Source organism: Hyperoodon ampullatus, assembly GCF_949752795.1.
Source record: "Hyperoodon ampullatus genome assembly, chromosome: 20".
Lineage (NCBI taxonomy): Eukaryota > Metazoa > Chordata > Mammalia > Artiodactyla > Ziphiidae > Hyperoodon > Hyperoodon ampullatus.
In genome coordinates this window covers 9,319,427-9,335,688 of record NC_136933.1, presented here as the reverse complement: position 1 = coordinate 9,335,688, position 16,262 = coordinate 9,319,427, and the positions used below count along the sequence as shown (strand labels likewise).

General features: G+C 40.1%; 1 protein-coding gene across 3 annotated transcripts in view; it reads left to right on the top strand.

Annotated features, from left to right (window-relative positions):
• UNC5D (unc-5 netrin receptor D) overlaps positions 1 to 16,262 on the top strand; it is a gene marked incomplete at both ends in the record, with an annotated part of 603,454 nt that overhangs the window by 493,219 nt on the left and 93,973 nt on the right. For 2 of the 3 annotated variants that reach the window (XM_079726834.1, XM_079726835.1), the window contains one exon: positions 15,736 to 15,768. The exons of the other annotated variant lie outside the window; for it this stretch is intronic. In XM_079726834.1, coding sequence (XP_079582960.1) covers positions 15,736 to 15,768 — 33 coding nt within the window. The remainder of the gene's footprint in view (positions 1 to 15,735; positions 15,769 to 16,262) is intronic. 3 annotated transcript variants of the gene reach the window in all.

The following is a 16,262-nucleotide window of genomic DNA, read 5'->3' as shown; positions in this document are numbered from 1 at the left end:
ACTTACCCACCAGTCTCAGTGATGAAAGGGCCTGCTCTCGAATAAATACATTCCGTCCCCTTCCTAAATGTAAGGAAACATTTTTTTTAAATCAGCTTTATTGATGTCTAATTTACATATGATACAGCCCACCCATTTTAATTGTGCAGTTGGATGAATTTTGACAAACATGTACGGTTGTATACACCATCACAAATAAGACAGAGAACATTTCCATTAATCCCAAAAGTCTCCTCATGCTATTTTGCAGTCAGTCCTTTCCTCCTACCCCAGCCACCTTCTACTTTCTTTCACTTGACATAATGCTTTTGACGTTCCTCCATGCTGTTACCTCTATCAGTAATTAGTTCTTTCTTATTCTTAAGTAGTACTCCATTTTATGGATCTACCACAATTTGTTTATCCTTTCATGAGCTGACGGACATAGGGTTGTTACCATTTGGGGGCTACCATGAACAAAGCTGCTATGAACCCTTGTGTACAGATCTTTGTGTGGACATGTATTTTCATTTCTTTTGGGTAAATACCTAGAAGTGGGATTGGTGGGTCATATCATAATTAGATATTTAACTTTATAAGAAACCTTCCACAGTAGCTGTAATCATTTAAATTTTTACCACTAAGATGTGACTGTGCTAATTGTTCCACATCTTTGCCAACACTTGGTATTGGTCTTTTTAAAGTAAGTCATTCTAATGAGTAAGTAGATTTGTGATTTTAATTTTAATTTCCATAATGGCTAACGATATTGAGCAAATTTTCATTTGTTTATTGGTCATTCATCTATGTTTTTTGATGAAGTGTCTATTCCAGTCTTTTCAAATGTAAGGAAACAACACAAACTCATTAGCAAGAAGTTTAAGGAAATGTGTCTCTGGGTAGGCCACCCTTGACTACCACCAGAGTTATCTGAAATATACCTTTAAGGTATGACTATTTTTAACATGTTTTTTAACTTATTTTTCCATTGATTAGGACTCTAATCTCATATATCTTCTAAAAAGCTGTTGACAGTATAACTATGTGGCTACTGATTATAGTTTAGATGATCATTAGATACTTTTGAAATATTAGAAATAAGAAAGTACTGGTTGAATTTTAGATAACCATAGTAATAACCTTTCCTAACAACCACCAACTGAACTTGGGCTTGGGGAAAATTCTGTGAATGTCAAGCTTCAACCTTGGTTGACTGACACTTAGTCTTAAAGTTACTGATTGAAGACAGACAATGGTTAGCTCCTAATGTGAGAAAGAATTGTTACCAAATATGTAAATATTATTCATTTGCACTTGTATTGCAATATATAGTTATTTTTTAGTTGAGTAAGAGTTATGTTTAGGGCTAAAAGGAATTACCAGCATTAAGAGGATAGTGACCAGTCTAGATCCCAATTTTAAAATCTGAGGTATTGTATTCATCAGGGTTCTCCAGAGAAACAGAACCCATAGGATACGTATATAAGATACAGGCTATAAACATACGTACATACATACATACATACATACGTAAAGAGATTTATTATGAGAAATTGGTTCATGTTATTATAGAGGCTGGCAAGTCCAGAATCTGCAGAACCAATGTTTCAGTTCAAGTCCAAAGGCTGGCAGGCTGCTACAGAACCAGGAAGAGCCAATGGCCCAGTTCAGAGGCTTTCAGGCAGGAGAAGTCTCTCTTACTTGGAGAGGATCAGGACTTCAGCTGATTAGATGTGACCCACCCACATTATGGAGGGCAATGTGCTTTTCTCAGCCTGTCAATTTCAATGTTGGTCTCATCTGAAAACACCCTCACAGACTAATGTCTGACCAAATATTTGGGCACCTCATGGCCCAGTTGGGTTGGCACATAAAATTAACCATCACAAACGCATATGTACTTGGGAAGTTCCAAAGCATAGTTCTTTCCTTAGAGCCAGTCAAGCCGAGGTTCAGGAAATTGCTTTAAGTACTGAATGAAACCCTCCTGTGGACATTGGCCATGTGTGGTTTTAGTCTCACATGTGCAGTTTAGTGGATATTCTGTTTACATTTTCTAATAGTGGAAATAAAACGGATAGGGAAACAGTGAGGTTTATAACATGTTCAGCACTGAAGGTTGAGAGCTCTGTTAAATCCCCCCATGAGTTTAAAATGCTGTGTAAGCCTTTACTTTCTGTTTAATCTATTTGTTCCCCTATTCCCTTTTCTACTTAAGCATGGGTTTTTCTAGCATTCTTTGCCTCTGTAATATGCATAATAAGATGTCTGTCAGTGTATATATGTCCATGCTACTCTCTCACTTTGTCACAGCTTACCCTTCCCCCTCCCCATATCCTCAAGTCCATTCTCTAGTAGGTCTGTGTCTTTATTCCTGTCTTACCCCTAGGTTCTTCATGACATTTTTTTCCCCTTAGATTCCATATATATGTGTTAGCATATGGTATTTGTCTTTCTCTTTCTGACTTACTTCACTCTGTATGACAGACTCTAGGTCCATCCACCTCACTACAAATAACTCAATTTCATTTCTTTTTATGGCTGAGTAATATTCCATTGTGTATATGTGCCACATCTTCTTTATCCATTCATCTGATGATGGACACTTAGGTTGCTTCCATCTCCTGGCTTTTGTAAATAGGGCTGCAGTGAACATTTTGGTACATGACTTTTTGAATTATGGTTTTCTCAGGGTATATGCCCAGTAGTGGAATAGATAGCTAGTGGGAAGCAGCCGCATAGCACAGGGAGATCAGCTCGGTGCTTTGTGACCACCTAGGGGGGGGGATAGGGAGAGTGGGAAGGAGGGAGACGCAAGAGGGAAGAGATATGGGAACATATGTATATGTATAACTGATTCACTTTGTTATAAAGCAGAAACTAACACACCATTGTAAAGCAATTATACTCCAATAAAGATGTAAAAAAAAAAAAGATGTCTGTCAGACATGATCAGAGACTCTTGATGGCTACAATGACTAAGCTTTGTGATGGAAAAAGAGTGAAGCCTGTGAAATCATAGAGGTGAATGAGATGTATTTATACGTCAGTGGGAAAGGGGTATGTTTCTGAGAGCCCAACACCGGGATATATTCTGCCCTTTTAGACAGAGAGTGGCTACTCATGTCAACAAAAATGAATAGCATTTTACTATCTCTGCAGGAATCAATGAACAGCAGTCTAGTTAGATGATGCCAGCATCACTCTATGCTTCTAGCTGGTACTTCGCCAGAGTGCTCTTGGTGAAACTAGCTGTGCTCTCAGGATAGAGATCTAGTGAAGGTTTGGTTTGATTAAAATAGCATTTGGCAACAGCTTTATGGAGCAGTCGCTTCGTGAACGATCTAGGTCATGTTCCAATTTGGGGATTTCCTTCTTTTACATTTTTTTCCCTTTATGCCAGATACGACCCTAAAGCAAGTCCTCAATTCCCAACTTCTCTTGGCAGTTACACAATGACATTGCTTGGCTGTTGGATGACCTACAATTCTTTGATTTTATTTAGCTCTCAACAAAGCATCTGGATTCCTTTTGTTGTCCCTGAGGGCTGCATTCCTCCTAGAGATGGAGCTGACAGCTCTGAGTGGTCACTTTAATATTGGGGTATGATCGTTGCTAGGTCACTTGTGACTGGAGCACAGGACCTTAGTGTTATGCTATCACAGATGGCCACACCTAAATGCCCTCAACAAGGAAATCAATGCCCCAAGACCGAAGAGTGTAAGATTAAGCAGTTGGTACCAATAGCAGTGAGTCCGAGGTTCCAAATTACAAGCATAAACTAAGCATCCAGTGCCTTTATGCTAGAACAGTTCTTTTCGAGGAAGATAATTACATGGGATGACCGTCGAGAGACAAGAACTTGTGGATCCATGTTTTTTAAGCTTTAACATCAAAATCAGGTAGTTTTCTGACCTCTGTCCTTTCTACTTGCTGAACTTAGCTGCTTCTGTGCTGGAGGATCACAGAAATGTCCATGTAAATGACATGTACATTCCTCATTGGCAGGAACAGAAGGGTGAAAATAGTGGGGTGTTTAGTTTGAGTCTGAGACGTAAGGGGAGCCTGCTCCCTCTCCTTTTTATTCCAGCAGATGGAAAACTAAGGGCTTTGGCTTCAGAGGATTGAGTGAATCTGCTTCGGAGGGGATTAGTGCCCAGATGTGCACTGAGAATGAAGCCAGAGAAATGCCACAGGGACCCGAAAGAGAGAGGAAAGCTTCAAGGCTGAGCTACCTGATAGCTGATCCGTCCTTCTTGTCAGGATGTGAGATAGGTCATTTCAACATTGACAGTTCACAAATGGAAAGATCCGTTACATGGTGCTTTGTTTTCATTTCTCCTGAGTACACTGATAAGAAAAGTTGGAGGTGACAGTTTGGAAACCTCATCAAGGATAAAGATGTCTATACAATAGCAGGTTCAAATAAACATCCCCAAGCTACATATCATAATCTAACCACATTGTCTCTTCAACTATCTACTTAAGTGACCTAAAGGAAGCGCCTGAAAAGGTGAGCCTGTAATCACATCAGAGTACAGGTTGCCTTGGTAAGCATTTTCTCTTGAATCATTCTAAGCCTCATTGTTATCCATTACAGTAATTACCCAGGTCCCTTCCCTGTATTTCTTAGGGCACTGAGTAAGAGAATTTTCACTCCAGAGTTAGCTAAGTGCATCTGAAACAACTCTTACTTTTTGCTAGTGGTTTACAGAATGTCTGTTTCATATATAAGATTATAACAGATGGATGTCCCTTTACCAAAATGAAAACCGTCATGTCCTGTCTTTGGGCAAAGAGTCAGGAATCATATTGGACTCTCCTAAAAACTTTTTGTTGGATAAGGTCATATTTCAGGGCCCGCTGCACTACATAATTGGTTAATTATAGCACAGTAAAATTCTATATAGCAAAGAAATAAAAATGGCATCAGCAAGATAACATGCTAGCACAATGCATTAAGTTGTCATGAATTTTCCTACTGCTTGTTAATTCTCCCAAGTAGTTTTAATGTTAAAAACCCATTTCCATTCCATTTGTAGTACATAGTAGGTATTCCTTTTTCCATAAAGATTTTCCCTAGAAATACACAATAGCTGCCTTTCTGCATAACAAAAAATTGATTAATTCGGAGTTGCCTTTATGTATACTGCATAGAAAATGTGGATATAATGTTGCAGACCCACAGGAGTGATAAGAATGTAGATTTGGACATATGTGGTGTCATTAGCAACTTAGCCACAATCTCTCTCCCATGCCCCAATAATACTTTCCCGTTATGAGACCCAATGAGAAGACCAGTGAATAACACGCTTTAATGAGACAGAGTGAAGTGGCTCATAACAGAAGTTTCCATTGTGCTTAATTAAAAAAGAAAATAGAGATAGCTCAATACTCATGTGCCTTAGTGAAAGCATTTTTTAAAAATTCTACAAGGCTAAAACTTTTACTTTTGTGCCTTGTGATAAGAGGATTTGAACTCTAGTGCCACATCCTGAGTGGAATTGAGCATAAAAGGGAAAAAGAATGAGCCATATACAGCGAATTACCATAAAATGTCTCCGCTTTGTTATCCACCCTCTGTGGACTTTTCTACATTTATGCCTTGTTAACAAGAAGATAAAGACATCTGATTGTCTTTTTGAGCATAATCCCCCCTTCCAAGTAAGGACTGACCTTCATCCATTGGCCCACAATGATTGATATGTATTTAGTAAACCATTACAAATCTATGGCCTCAGGCATAGAAAATAAACTTATGGTTACCAAAGAGGAAAGCGGGGTTAAGGGGGGGATAAATGAGGAGTTTGGGATTAACACACACATACTACTGTATATAAAATAGGTAAATAACAAGGACTTACTGAATAGCACAGATAACTATACTCAATATTTTGTAATAACCTATAAGGGAAAAGAATCTGAAAAAGAATATATATATATATCTATATATATATATCTGAATCAGTTTGCTGTACACCTGAAACTAACACAACATTGTAAACCAACTATACATCAATTTAAAAAAATCTGTGGCCTTTCTTTTCAACCAGCTCTGAAACAAGGACTTAAGATGCCTTTTGTGATGCAGGAAATTTTCCCTCTGTCATCATCTTCTCTTTATTTCTTCCCAGACGTGTGCCACATGTACGTAGTCATGACAGAGTAACCTACGTAAGAATTTCCTTCTCAGCTAATAGAAATCCATGCAGTTATTCTGTTTCTTTCTTATTCTGTTTCCTGTTCCTATCAACTCCCCCTGACCCACCACCACCATATTTCCACACAAACGTTTACACTGTGCTTACATTCTTTTGGTGGAATTGGACAGGAAGTGCTGTCATACTCCAGAAACATGTCTGGAAGATTGTTTATCTCTGATGCATCTTGTTAACTTTGTTCATTTTATGAGGGGAATTGAAATAAAACACCTCTCCTGTAAATAGGAAGGACTTTAAAATTAAATTTGGGCAGCTGGAGAACAGGATACATAACCTCCAGATCACATTACTTAGGGTACACACATCACATTAGAGAGAGAGGAAGAAGACTAAAACAAAACAAAACAAAACAAAAAAACCCCAAGAAAACCAGATAGACAAATAAGAACAGATCCCCATGACAGTGTAAACTGGAGACAGAAAACCCAGTAGAAAGCTTAAAAACGTTTCTTAAGGACGGGAAATTTTAGCCACAGGGCCAGATAGTTGATGGGAATACAAATTCATTACAAAGAAAAGAGAAATATTTTGTAGATGGCATCCCCAAGAAGCCACAGGGAAGGCACTGGCTCCGAACTGGGGATTGCAAGAAGGTACGGAGGTTGAGTTTCCATGAGGGCTGGTCCAGGATGGGCCTGGGTTGAGTTGGCATTGAGAGGAAAGGCTGAATGGCCTTCCAGGGTCCTCTGTGATTCTCAGTTGAGATGTTATTCTCTTTCTGAAAAATTAGAAATGGACATGAACCTAGAATTGAGAGAAATGAATGAGCTGAGCCTATAGGATTTGAACATGTATCCTATAGATAACAGGTTGAAGAATCTGGGCTCTGGGGTCAGATTGCTTGAGTCTGAATTTCCGTTGCAATGCTATGAGCAAATTTCTTCATTTCTCTAAGCCTAAAGTTATTCCTCTATAAAATAAAAGTTATAATAGTGCCTATTACAAAGGGTTCGTTTGGAGGAGGAAATGACCTAAACCATGCAAAGCATTTGACATCTATAGTAAGCACTCCATTTGTGTAAATAGTAATGTGTGTGTGTGTTCTAGTAAAGGGATTCCTGTGGCAGAAAAAGTGTGTTTTCCATGTTCTGTGGAAGGATTGACAAGTGACACTTTAGATATTTTGTTAAAACATTTCCTAATATATCTGACTAACATAGTGTCTAATGAAATAAAATGTGCTTCACATTAAAATCTATGGGGCACAAATTGTGTTCTTTGTATGAACCAGTTCCGAGGGGTAATTTGAGACATACCATTAGTTGGAGGAACACGGTTTACAAGGACTCTAACAACTCATGAGGATTCTTCAACTTGGTGTCAGACCAAAGTGTCAATATCCTTTCCCAGAAACATCTGATAAGTAGCTGAGAGAACAGCTCTTGATGATCCAGTCTTCCTTTGCAGGGGGGATTTAGTTATGAGGAGGAGACAGACCAGGTGATCTTTGAGGTCCCAACAAGTCCTAAAATTCTATGCTTGTAACAACTAATTAAAAATAACTCAAGGGGAAGGCCCAGGAGAGAAGCCTGGATGATCCCCAAGTGAGAAAATCATTCTTCATTATACTGAGAGTTTCCCTCGTGTTATGAAATACACATGTTCTAACAATTGTGTTAGAAAATAAATTTTCATAAAGCAAATTCTAATTTGTCAACACACATTTAAAAATCCTTTCTCACTGGTGGGGGAAAAATCCACCATACGCACTACTAGACCATACACAGTCTCCAGATCCCAGGGTTATCCTGCTGGTGCCAGCTCTTCTGGATCAATGGTATTTGTTACATGTCAACACTTCCATCATTTGACATTCCCACATCCCCAAATTAGCGATTTTGCCATATTTTTTTTTATTTTTAAAAGATATCTAATAGATTTGGTCAGTAACTAATGATATCCAGAGTCAGGAAGTTTCCAGAATTTAGGCTTTCTGTCATATAAAACAAACTCTCCCCATTTCAGCAGTTCTGTGTAGTCCAGATCCTACCTTTTCAGTATATTTAATCAGGACTCAACAAAACCCTGGGTAAGAAATAGTAGTCTGGATTAGAGAAAGATTTAATGTCTGAGATCATAGAGTGGACCAGCCATAAAAGAAATGGCAGGAACCCAATCAGGGAAGTGATTGAAAACAGAGTAATCTACTCCTGTAAAGAATTCAGTGCCCTCTGGGGTGTGCTGAACAAAGTGAATTAATAGAGACGGAGGAAACGTCTTTGTTTTGATTCTATCTTTTCTCCTTACGTTAAAAATTAAATACGTGTGTGTCTTCAAGAGCATTGAGACATGTGATCCAGAAAATGAAGATGATATGAACATCACCAACATGCATTATCCTTAACCCTGGCCCTGTCCTTTTTCCAGAGAAGTGTCGGCATCCTCCTCAGAGCCCTGGCCTTGCATACATGTGTTTGGGAGAGGACAGTGTTAGTGTGCAGTGGAATAGAAAATTGCCGTGATCATTTAGAAAGAGATCATGGGGTAGGGAAAAGGGCTCTGAACCGGGAGTAAGGAGTCCTAGGTCTTAGTTCAGTTGTTTTGTTACTAGCGTGTGACCTTGACAGATCTCTCACCATCCCTTGCCTTCTGTCCATAACTATCAAACGGAGTGGGCGGGGAGATGGGGTGCTGGGTGATCTCTAAGCTTCATCTCAGTATAAAAACTTGAAATCATTATGATTTAAATCTTAAATGTAGCTGTCATATACAGGTGCATATATACCTGTATGTATATAAATTTCATATTTTATACATGCAGATGTATTTTATGCATCTATACATATAAGATTTAATGATACCTCTGGCATGTCAGTTCTGTCAGATATTTGTTTTTTAGCCAGCTTTGAGGAGATATTCTAGTTCAGTCACACCTAAAATTAACCATTTGGATGATGAATATGCAGGGTGATAGGAGGACATCTTTTAGATCTGAAACAAAGGTAACCCCATCCCCTACCCAGCAAAGCCAGTTGCCAGCCACCCCTAAGATCTTCATTTACTGATGTACATCTCAGATCTTACGGGTTTTTATTCAGGTGGGGGGTTTTGCAATTCAGTCCTGGAATTTCTCTAATTACCCAGATATCTCTGAGGAAACCAGTGATTCCTCTAACAGACGTAACCAACTGGAAAACCCTGGGAGGAATCTCTCAAAACCTCCTGTTCTCTGTACTTGTCCTGCATGGACGGATGTGCTGAGAGTGCATTTTTAAATTTTTTATTTTATGTTGGAGTATAGTTGATTAACAATGTTGTGTTAGTTTCAGGTGTACAGAAAAGTGATTCAGTTATACATATGTATCCTTTTTCAAATTCTTTTCCCATGGGGAGGGGTAAGTTGGGAGTTTGGGATTGACATATACACACCACTATATATAAAATGGGTAGCCAACGAGAACCTACTGTATAGCACAGGAAACTCTGCTCAGAGTGCATTTTAAAAGGGGCAGTAGATCTTATGATGGTCTATACAGGCTGGGAAGCGGGGAGAGGAAGCAAGAATTGAATTAACTCAGTAACGTGGGGTAAATATGGTCTCTGAAGAGTCATTTCTGAGCAGGATCTTTAAAAAAAAAAGAAAATGAACCCGAAAGAAAAACGTAATGCAGAAATTAGCAACTGAAAAGAGTCAAAAACGAGAGGTGTGCTGTGTTTTACGCTCTTGTGATATTGCTCTGTTTTCCATCGCCGGAAGAATTTCATGGTTTTTGCAAGAGCTGGTGGTTGCATTCCTGCATGTCCTACAGCCTTAGTGAGCTCTCACCAACCATAGGAGACAGAATAGAATCCCTGCTTGTCATCTTCAGTGTCTGCCTGACACGTTCAATCACGGCGGTGCTGCCAGTGAAAGCAGACCTCGTGTTTATCTAATTATCTGCCAGTGCTAATACAAAGCAGATCCACCAGATCGTGGGATTTCCTGCAGCTTTGGAGAGCATTCAGAGGGCGTAAAACTGCTTCTTGATTATTTCTGGTTATGGGGGAAGAGGGAAAGCTTGAGTAAATGAAACACACTGATAATCAATAACTTCAACTTATTTTCTCCCAATCAGTAAATAATCAAGCAAATAGCTTTTCATTTCACTTATCCTGCTACTGTTTTTCTTGCCCCGATCCTCTGTTACAGTGCCAATTATTTGTGAGCTCATCATTTAAATATGATTATCATGTTAGGAGCCCATAACTAGCGGTGGTGACAAAAGTATAAAATAAATCAAATGAATACTTTCAAAGTAATATATTTTGAAAGAAATTGCATAGTATTTTAGTGAGTATAAGTAAGATAAACTGTCTAGAGAAGGGAGAGATTTCTTCGAACAGAGTAGTAATCACCAAAGATTTCATGAAGGAATCAGAAATTGATCTAGGCATTGGAGAGAGGACATTTTCATATAGGAGGCTTGGAGGGAGGAGGGTGTCCTTGGAGAGGCAACAGCTTGGGCAAAAGCACTGAGAGTTCATGGATTGATCGGACTAGAATGTGGATTTTTGCTGAGGTGCAGCGGAAACTGAGTCACATTTGGTGTGGTGGGACCAGTTAATAGAAGACCATAAAGGTAGACAGAGAAATTGGCCATGACGTGGAGGCTGTGGAATCATGGTAGATTCCTATGTAATGATGCTAGAGAATTCTTCCAGCAAACAAGGAACTAGCCAGAGAGAATGGGCAGAGAAGACTGAATCTGCCACACACTTCAGAATCAGCTCCTAAATAATTTCTGATTACAAAGGCTGTGGAGGGTAAATTAAAATAAAACTGAATTCAAGACATATCTTTTGGTGGGAGGGGGGCGGTGAAAAAGGTTCCAAAGCGTATGATCTATGAAGAAGGAAATAATCAAAATGGTCTTTGGAGATGAAAACATGGGACGTGTCTGGTTTAGTGAAAAGAATGGCAATCATGAACTCTAGTGACATGTGTCAACTGCTGCCCGGCAGGAGAGAGCTGTCCCGGCTACTGTCCTGGTGGGTATTTAGTCCACACGGACTGGCTTGATGCCTGAGTCTCAAGAAACGTATATGTGTGGTATCCAAAACCCATAGAAGCCGATTTCAAATAATCACAAGGCACAGGTTTTGAGGGCAGCCCCGTGCCCAGTCTGTAGGTTGGAGGTTGAATCCATCCATCCACATGTGTCATCTTGCAACGTTTCTGTAGTGTAGTAGTCAGCACGTTCGCCTTACACATGTGTCATCTCTCCTTAGTCTGGCTTGCTCAGATCCGTGGGGTGTGGGCTGCATGCAGCTGGCCACATTTGTTCCCTGGCAGAGAAAGGATAAGGCTGGATGTGGGTGGGTGGGAAGGTAGGAATGAAGCCATAAATAGCTTCTAAGAACAATGGAAATGCTTTGGAAGCATCCCATATAAAAAGGAAGCCAAGATTTAAAGAAAGGCGGAAAAGAAATGAATCACCACCAAAAGTAAAAAGGTAGATTGTCCTCTCTCTCCCTCTCCCTCCCTCCCTCCCTCCCTCTCTCTCCCCGCCTTCTCTTCCCTTGCCTAATATATAAATATATATAACTCTACGCACACACTCACCACACGCACGGCAGACACAAAGCAATATTTGCAATACAGCACTAAGAGACAAAAGCAGATTGCCAAACAATATATAAAAGACAATTCCATGTTTTTGTAGGTAAAAATGATCAATTACTGTCAATTTCATGTAGTTTCCTGCTAATATACGTATAAGCATATATGTGTGCACGTAATCTTGTATATATATAAAATCACAGAGGAAAAAAGCCTAGACTTGTATATGTAACTTAACATAATAGTGGTTATCTCTTGGTGGTGGAATTATGGGGTTTTTTTTTTTTTGCACTTATCTGTATTTTTCTGATATGATAAGTGTAAATAATAAAAATGATTTTTAAAAGAAAACACAATTTAAAACACTACTAAAAATAAAATTTAAAAAACACTTGTACATCTTTAGCCTGTAAAGACACAAAATCACTATAGGACTGAGTTATAATTACCATCAATTTCTATTTACCCAGAAGGTACCTCTTGGTGTATAAGTTAGACCCTGGGGAAACTGTTGTGATTTTCCCAAACTACAGCTCAGCTGCCACTGGCTCAGAATGACATTTCTCTGCCTGCAAGACCCTTCTGGGCCCTTCGGTACACTCCAGCTACCCCAAAGCCTCTTGGGAGGCAGAGAGGAACTGGAGTTGTGTACACAGAACCCCAGATTTGTTGCCAGGAAGTGGTGGTGCCCTCAGTAATCACAAAAACACAAACCCCAATTAGGAGTTCTTGGAGAGGGGCCTAAGCATGGCTATTTTTTTTTAAAAAAAAAAGCTCCCCAGGTAATTTTAATATGCAGCCCATGTGAAGAACCATGGCCCTAATGGATTAATTTACTAAGGGGCCATTTGAACATGGCCTTGGAGAGAGGTAAAATTAAAACAGAGAGGATTTGGTTGACCAAGGCCAGTGACTGCATGGCCCTGAGCCTTGTGAGAAAATGATTATGCAAACAATAAAAGAACATGAACTGTGGGTGGGCCGTTCTTGCAAAACACAGCGAGGTTGGTGGTAGCCCTCTCTTGAGCTCACGGTCGAACAGTCTCTAATCAGACATTTCAAGCTGGGAAAAATGGTCTATGAGAGCAGCTTGCTGACAAGATACTGCTTTTCACAAAATACAGCAGAACCCAATGTTGATGCCAATGCCAGGGGACTAAAGCTCTTGGGCACCAGAGACTTCCAGCCTTTTCTGTGAGAAGATGCAGGCTAACACACGTGCTGGATCTCAGCATAACACACGCGATGGTAGAGGAGTGGCCCTTTGAATAATTTTGACTGTGCTTTCAGAATTCCTTTCAGGTGGATTTCTGTGGAATGTCTTTGGTAGTTATTCTAAAGATTTATAGGAGTGAAAGCAGGGTAGCACAGGGGTCTTCTGGTCCCTGCCCTGCTTTTTACATGGCAGGAAAGGGAAGCTTCGACTTGCCCTTGGTGTCAGCAAGCAGAGGACAGGACTAGGCACATGTTTCTTAACTCCCGTTCAAGGACCCCTGAAATTCACTAGGATTTCTGATTTGGAGCTGTGCCTTGTCTCCACGCGTAGCACGTGAGTCATTTTTGTCCTCTGAACAAGTATGATGATCATATTCATAACATATTAAAGTTTTTATTCATCAGCTGCTATTTATTGATGGCTGAACATGTGCTAGCCCGATGCTGCATGACTTCATGGTTATCATGTTTAACCCCTGGGACCAAGCTTCAAGAACATTCTTACTCCCATTTTACTGTGGGGAACACTGAGGTCACAGAGATAAATGAAGACAATCCAAGATTTAAATCCATTTCTGATCCTGAGAGTCTGTACTAATCCGCTGTCAGTAATGACGACGCCAGAGCTGGGTGTCATCAGGTCAGAGCGGAGGATGCCCTCTGCTGCTCTGTGCATCCATGTGTCCCCCGCCCTCTCTCTGGGGACCTTAGCCCTGGGATTTTCAGCTCCATTCACTCTTTCTTTTTTTCAGAGCTGTACCGGGTAGAACTCTACTACCCCAGTTTTTTCACATCTTGGCTATATTCAATTTATTTTTCTGAGGAGTAGTTATACAGCTCACCTGTTTTTAATGGAGTTTCATTTTGCGACCTGGCGTAATCTTCCTTCCTGTGGTTTAGAAGGAAGAAAATACTGTTAAGCTCAGCCAGAGTTCTCAACAGCTGTTCTGCGTGTCTCTTTGTGTCGTCCTAGCAATGCATCACTTTCAGATGTCTTAGCCTTGGCCTGCCAGCATGGCTTTGCCCATGCCAAATGCTTACAGCATGCAATAAGCAAAAACTGAAGTCAGGTTAAAACCACCAAAGTCGTTTTGTTCCAGTTCTTCAGTGCATTAGCATCTGGACTTTGGGCGGTACCACCTGCTCTAAGGAAACTAGTATGGCATTGAATCTGTGCAGTAAGGGAAATGCAAGGTTTTGGTTTTAAGAAACCTGACTGTGTAAGAATCTGAATATGATCATATCAACTTGAACAAATTATTATATTTTATGAGCATTTCTTTGAAAGAAAGATTTGTCAGATATTACCCTTTGCCTGTTAACTCCCCTCGTTGTAAAAAAAAAACAACAATGGTGGCCCTTTTGCAAAAGTGTGATTTACACACAACTTTTATAAGCTACTTCCATCACAAATCAGATGGCAAAACACACACGAGTTGTATCTAAAGCACACGGCAAGGGTTTTCTGTCAAAATCAGTATTAAGCGCAGGAGTGGGTTAGGGTAAGAGAGATTCCATGAAGGATTCGGAACCTAGCTGTGTCTGTCTGCCTGGGAGGGGTTACGGTGCAGTCAGCCAGATAATATTTATGAAGTTCTCAAATGTGTACTGTGCGAGATTTGATTCAGTTAAAAACATAATCCAAAATGACAGTGTCTCACCCCGCTTGGCTCGCCTTCAGGCAAAGAGAGGAAGGAGGCTACACAAGGTGACTTGTCAAGGTCCCCTGCCTTATGGGAGTCTGTGAATCCTTAGCAACAGCCCCCGTGCTTATAGTCAGACTGTGTTCCATCTACACCCTAAGAAGCCGCGAATGAGAGGGAAGATGCACCCCCCAAATCCTCTGGAATTTGACATGGTGTCAGACCTGGTCTTCCCAGGTTTCCGCATGGTGGTGGAGTTGTGTTGGCCTGGGATGGGACCAGGGGCAGGAGGAATGGTGAGTGGAGGGACTGTGGCGTAAGACAAAGCAAGCCATAGGCGCCACATCTCCAAGTGATTTGCAAGATGATTGCAAAATATTTGGTGATGAAAGATGGCAGGGGATGGTGCATGAACGGCCAGCCATGAAGAGAATGGATAAGAGTGTCTAACTTGCTTTAGAAAAGACCAAGTGTCTTTTCTCTGTATCCATCTCATCTGACCGCTGCCCTGCTCAATAGCATGATTAAAAAGGACACCTTTCCATTAAGAGAGATCATCCACATTTTAACAGATGATCAAGATCTGAAACAAAAAAGTGTGATTTCTTAAAAATAAACCTTCAACACGCTCACAATACCATAGCACCTATACCCAATGAGAACAGGAAAAAAGCAGAGTTTGGAACATTTTATCCAGACCATGATAACTGCAAACCAATGCAGGATCCCTTTAAATATTTATTCATGGTTCGTTTTTCTATCATCATATATAGTGAAATAGCATCCCTTACCTGAGCAGTCTTCTGGCTGTATATAAAAAAGGGACAAGCGGCAAGCTCACTGCTCTCATCATGCGGATAAGAATCTAACAAATGCAAGAGAAAGAAACTAGTAAGCCTGAGGGATTTTTTTTTTTTTTTGAAGGAATGAAGCAGTCATCCTAGAAAAATATTGCAAAAGAGAAAAAATTTTTAAATTAGAATGAAAAGGATAAATATGAATAACATAATCCGTATTGTCTGCAGAAAGAGAGAAAATGTTTCCTTTATAGAGGTAGACGTAAAGGGATATGGGAAATATATCTGCTCCGTGTAAATTATTAAATGCAACTTTCTTTTTTTCTCTTTCTTTCTTTTAGATAAAAAACCTCTTCATGAAATAAAACCCCAAAGTAAGTTGTTATTTTTCCTCTTGTGAATATCACTTGTTCTCATATTTGCTGCTTTACTGTTGTATTTGTTTAGGAGCCAAACAGAATGGAAGTTCCTTCGAAAGATCCAGGGCTTTCGCGGGGGGGGAGCTTCTTCTCATTGGGTTTGGAGTCACATATCAGAGGTTTAAATGGAACAGAAATATGCACGCCCCCTCCCCTCCTTCAGAGTAAAAGTAAATCTCTCCTCTTGATTCTGCCTGCCGAGAGCAGTCCATTTATCTGCAAATGTCATCTAGGACTCTTATTTCTGAGGAGATTTATCTCATTAAAATTAATAACTATTTGTCAGTACAGGCTTTCATGAGAGCAGCCTTGGGCAATAGCCTGATTACAAGACTCTCCACCTAGGAGGGGGCAGGGGGCGCCTAAGAGAAGAACCCTGAGATCCATGGCAACTGGGTAGCCTAAGAACCAGTATTCCACAGTGAAAAGGCCAGGAATTGAACCTGGTG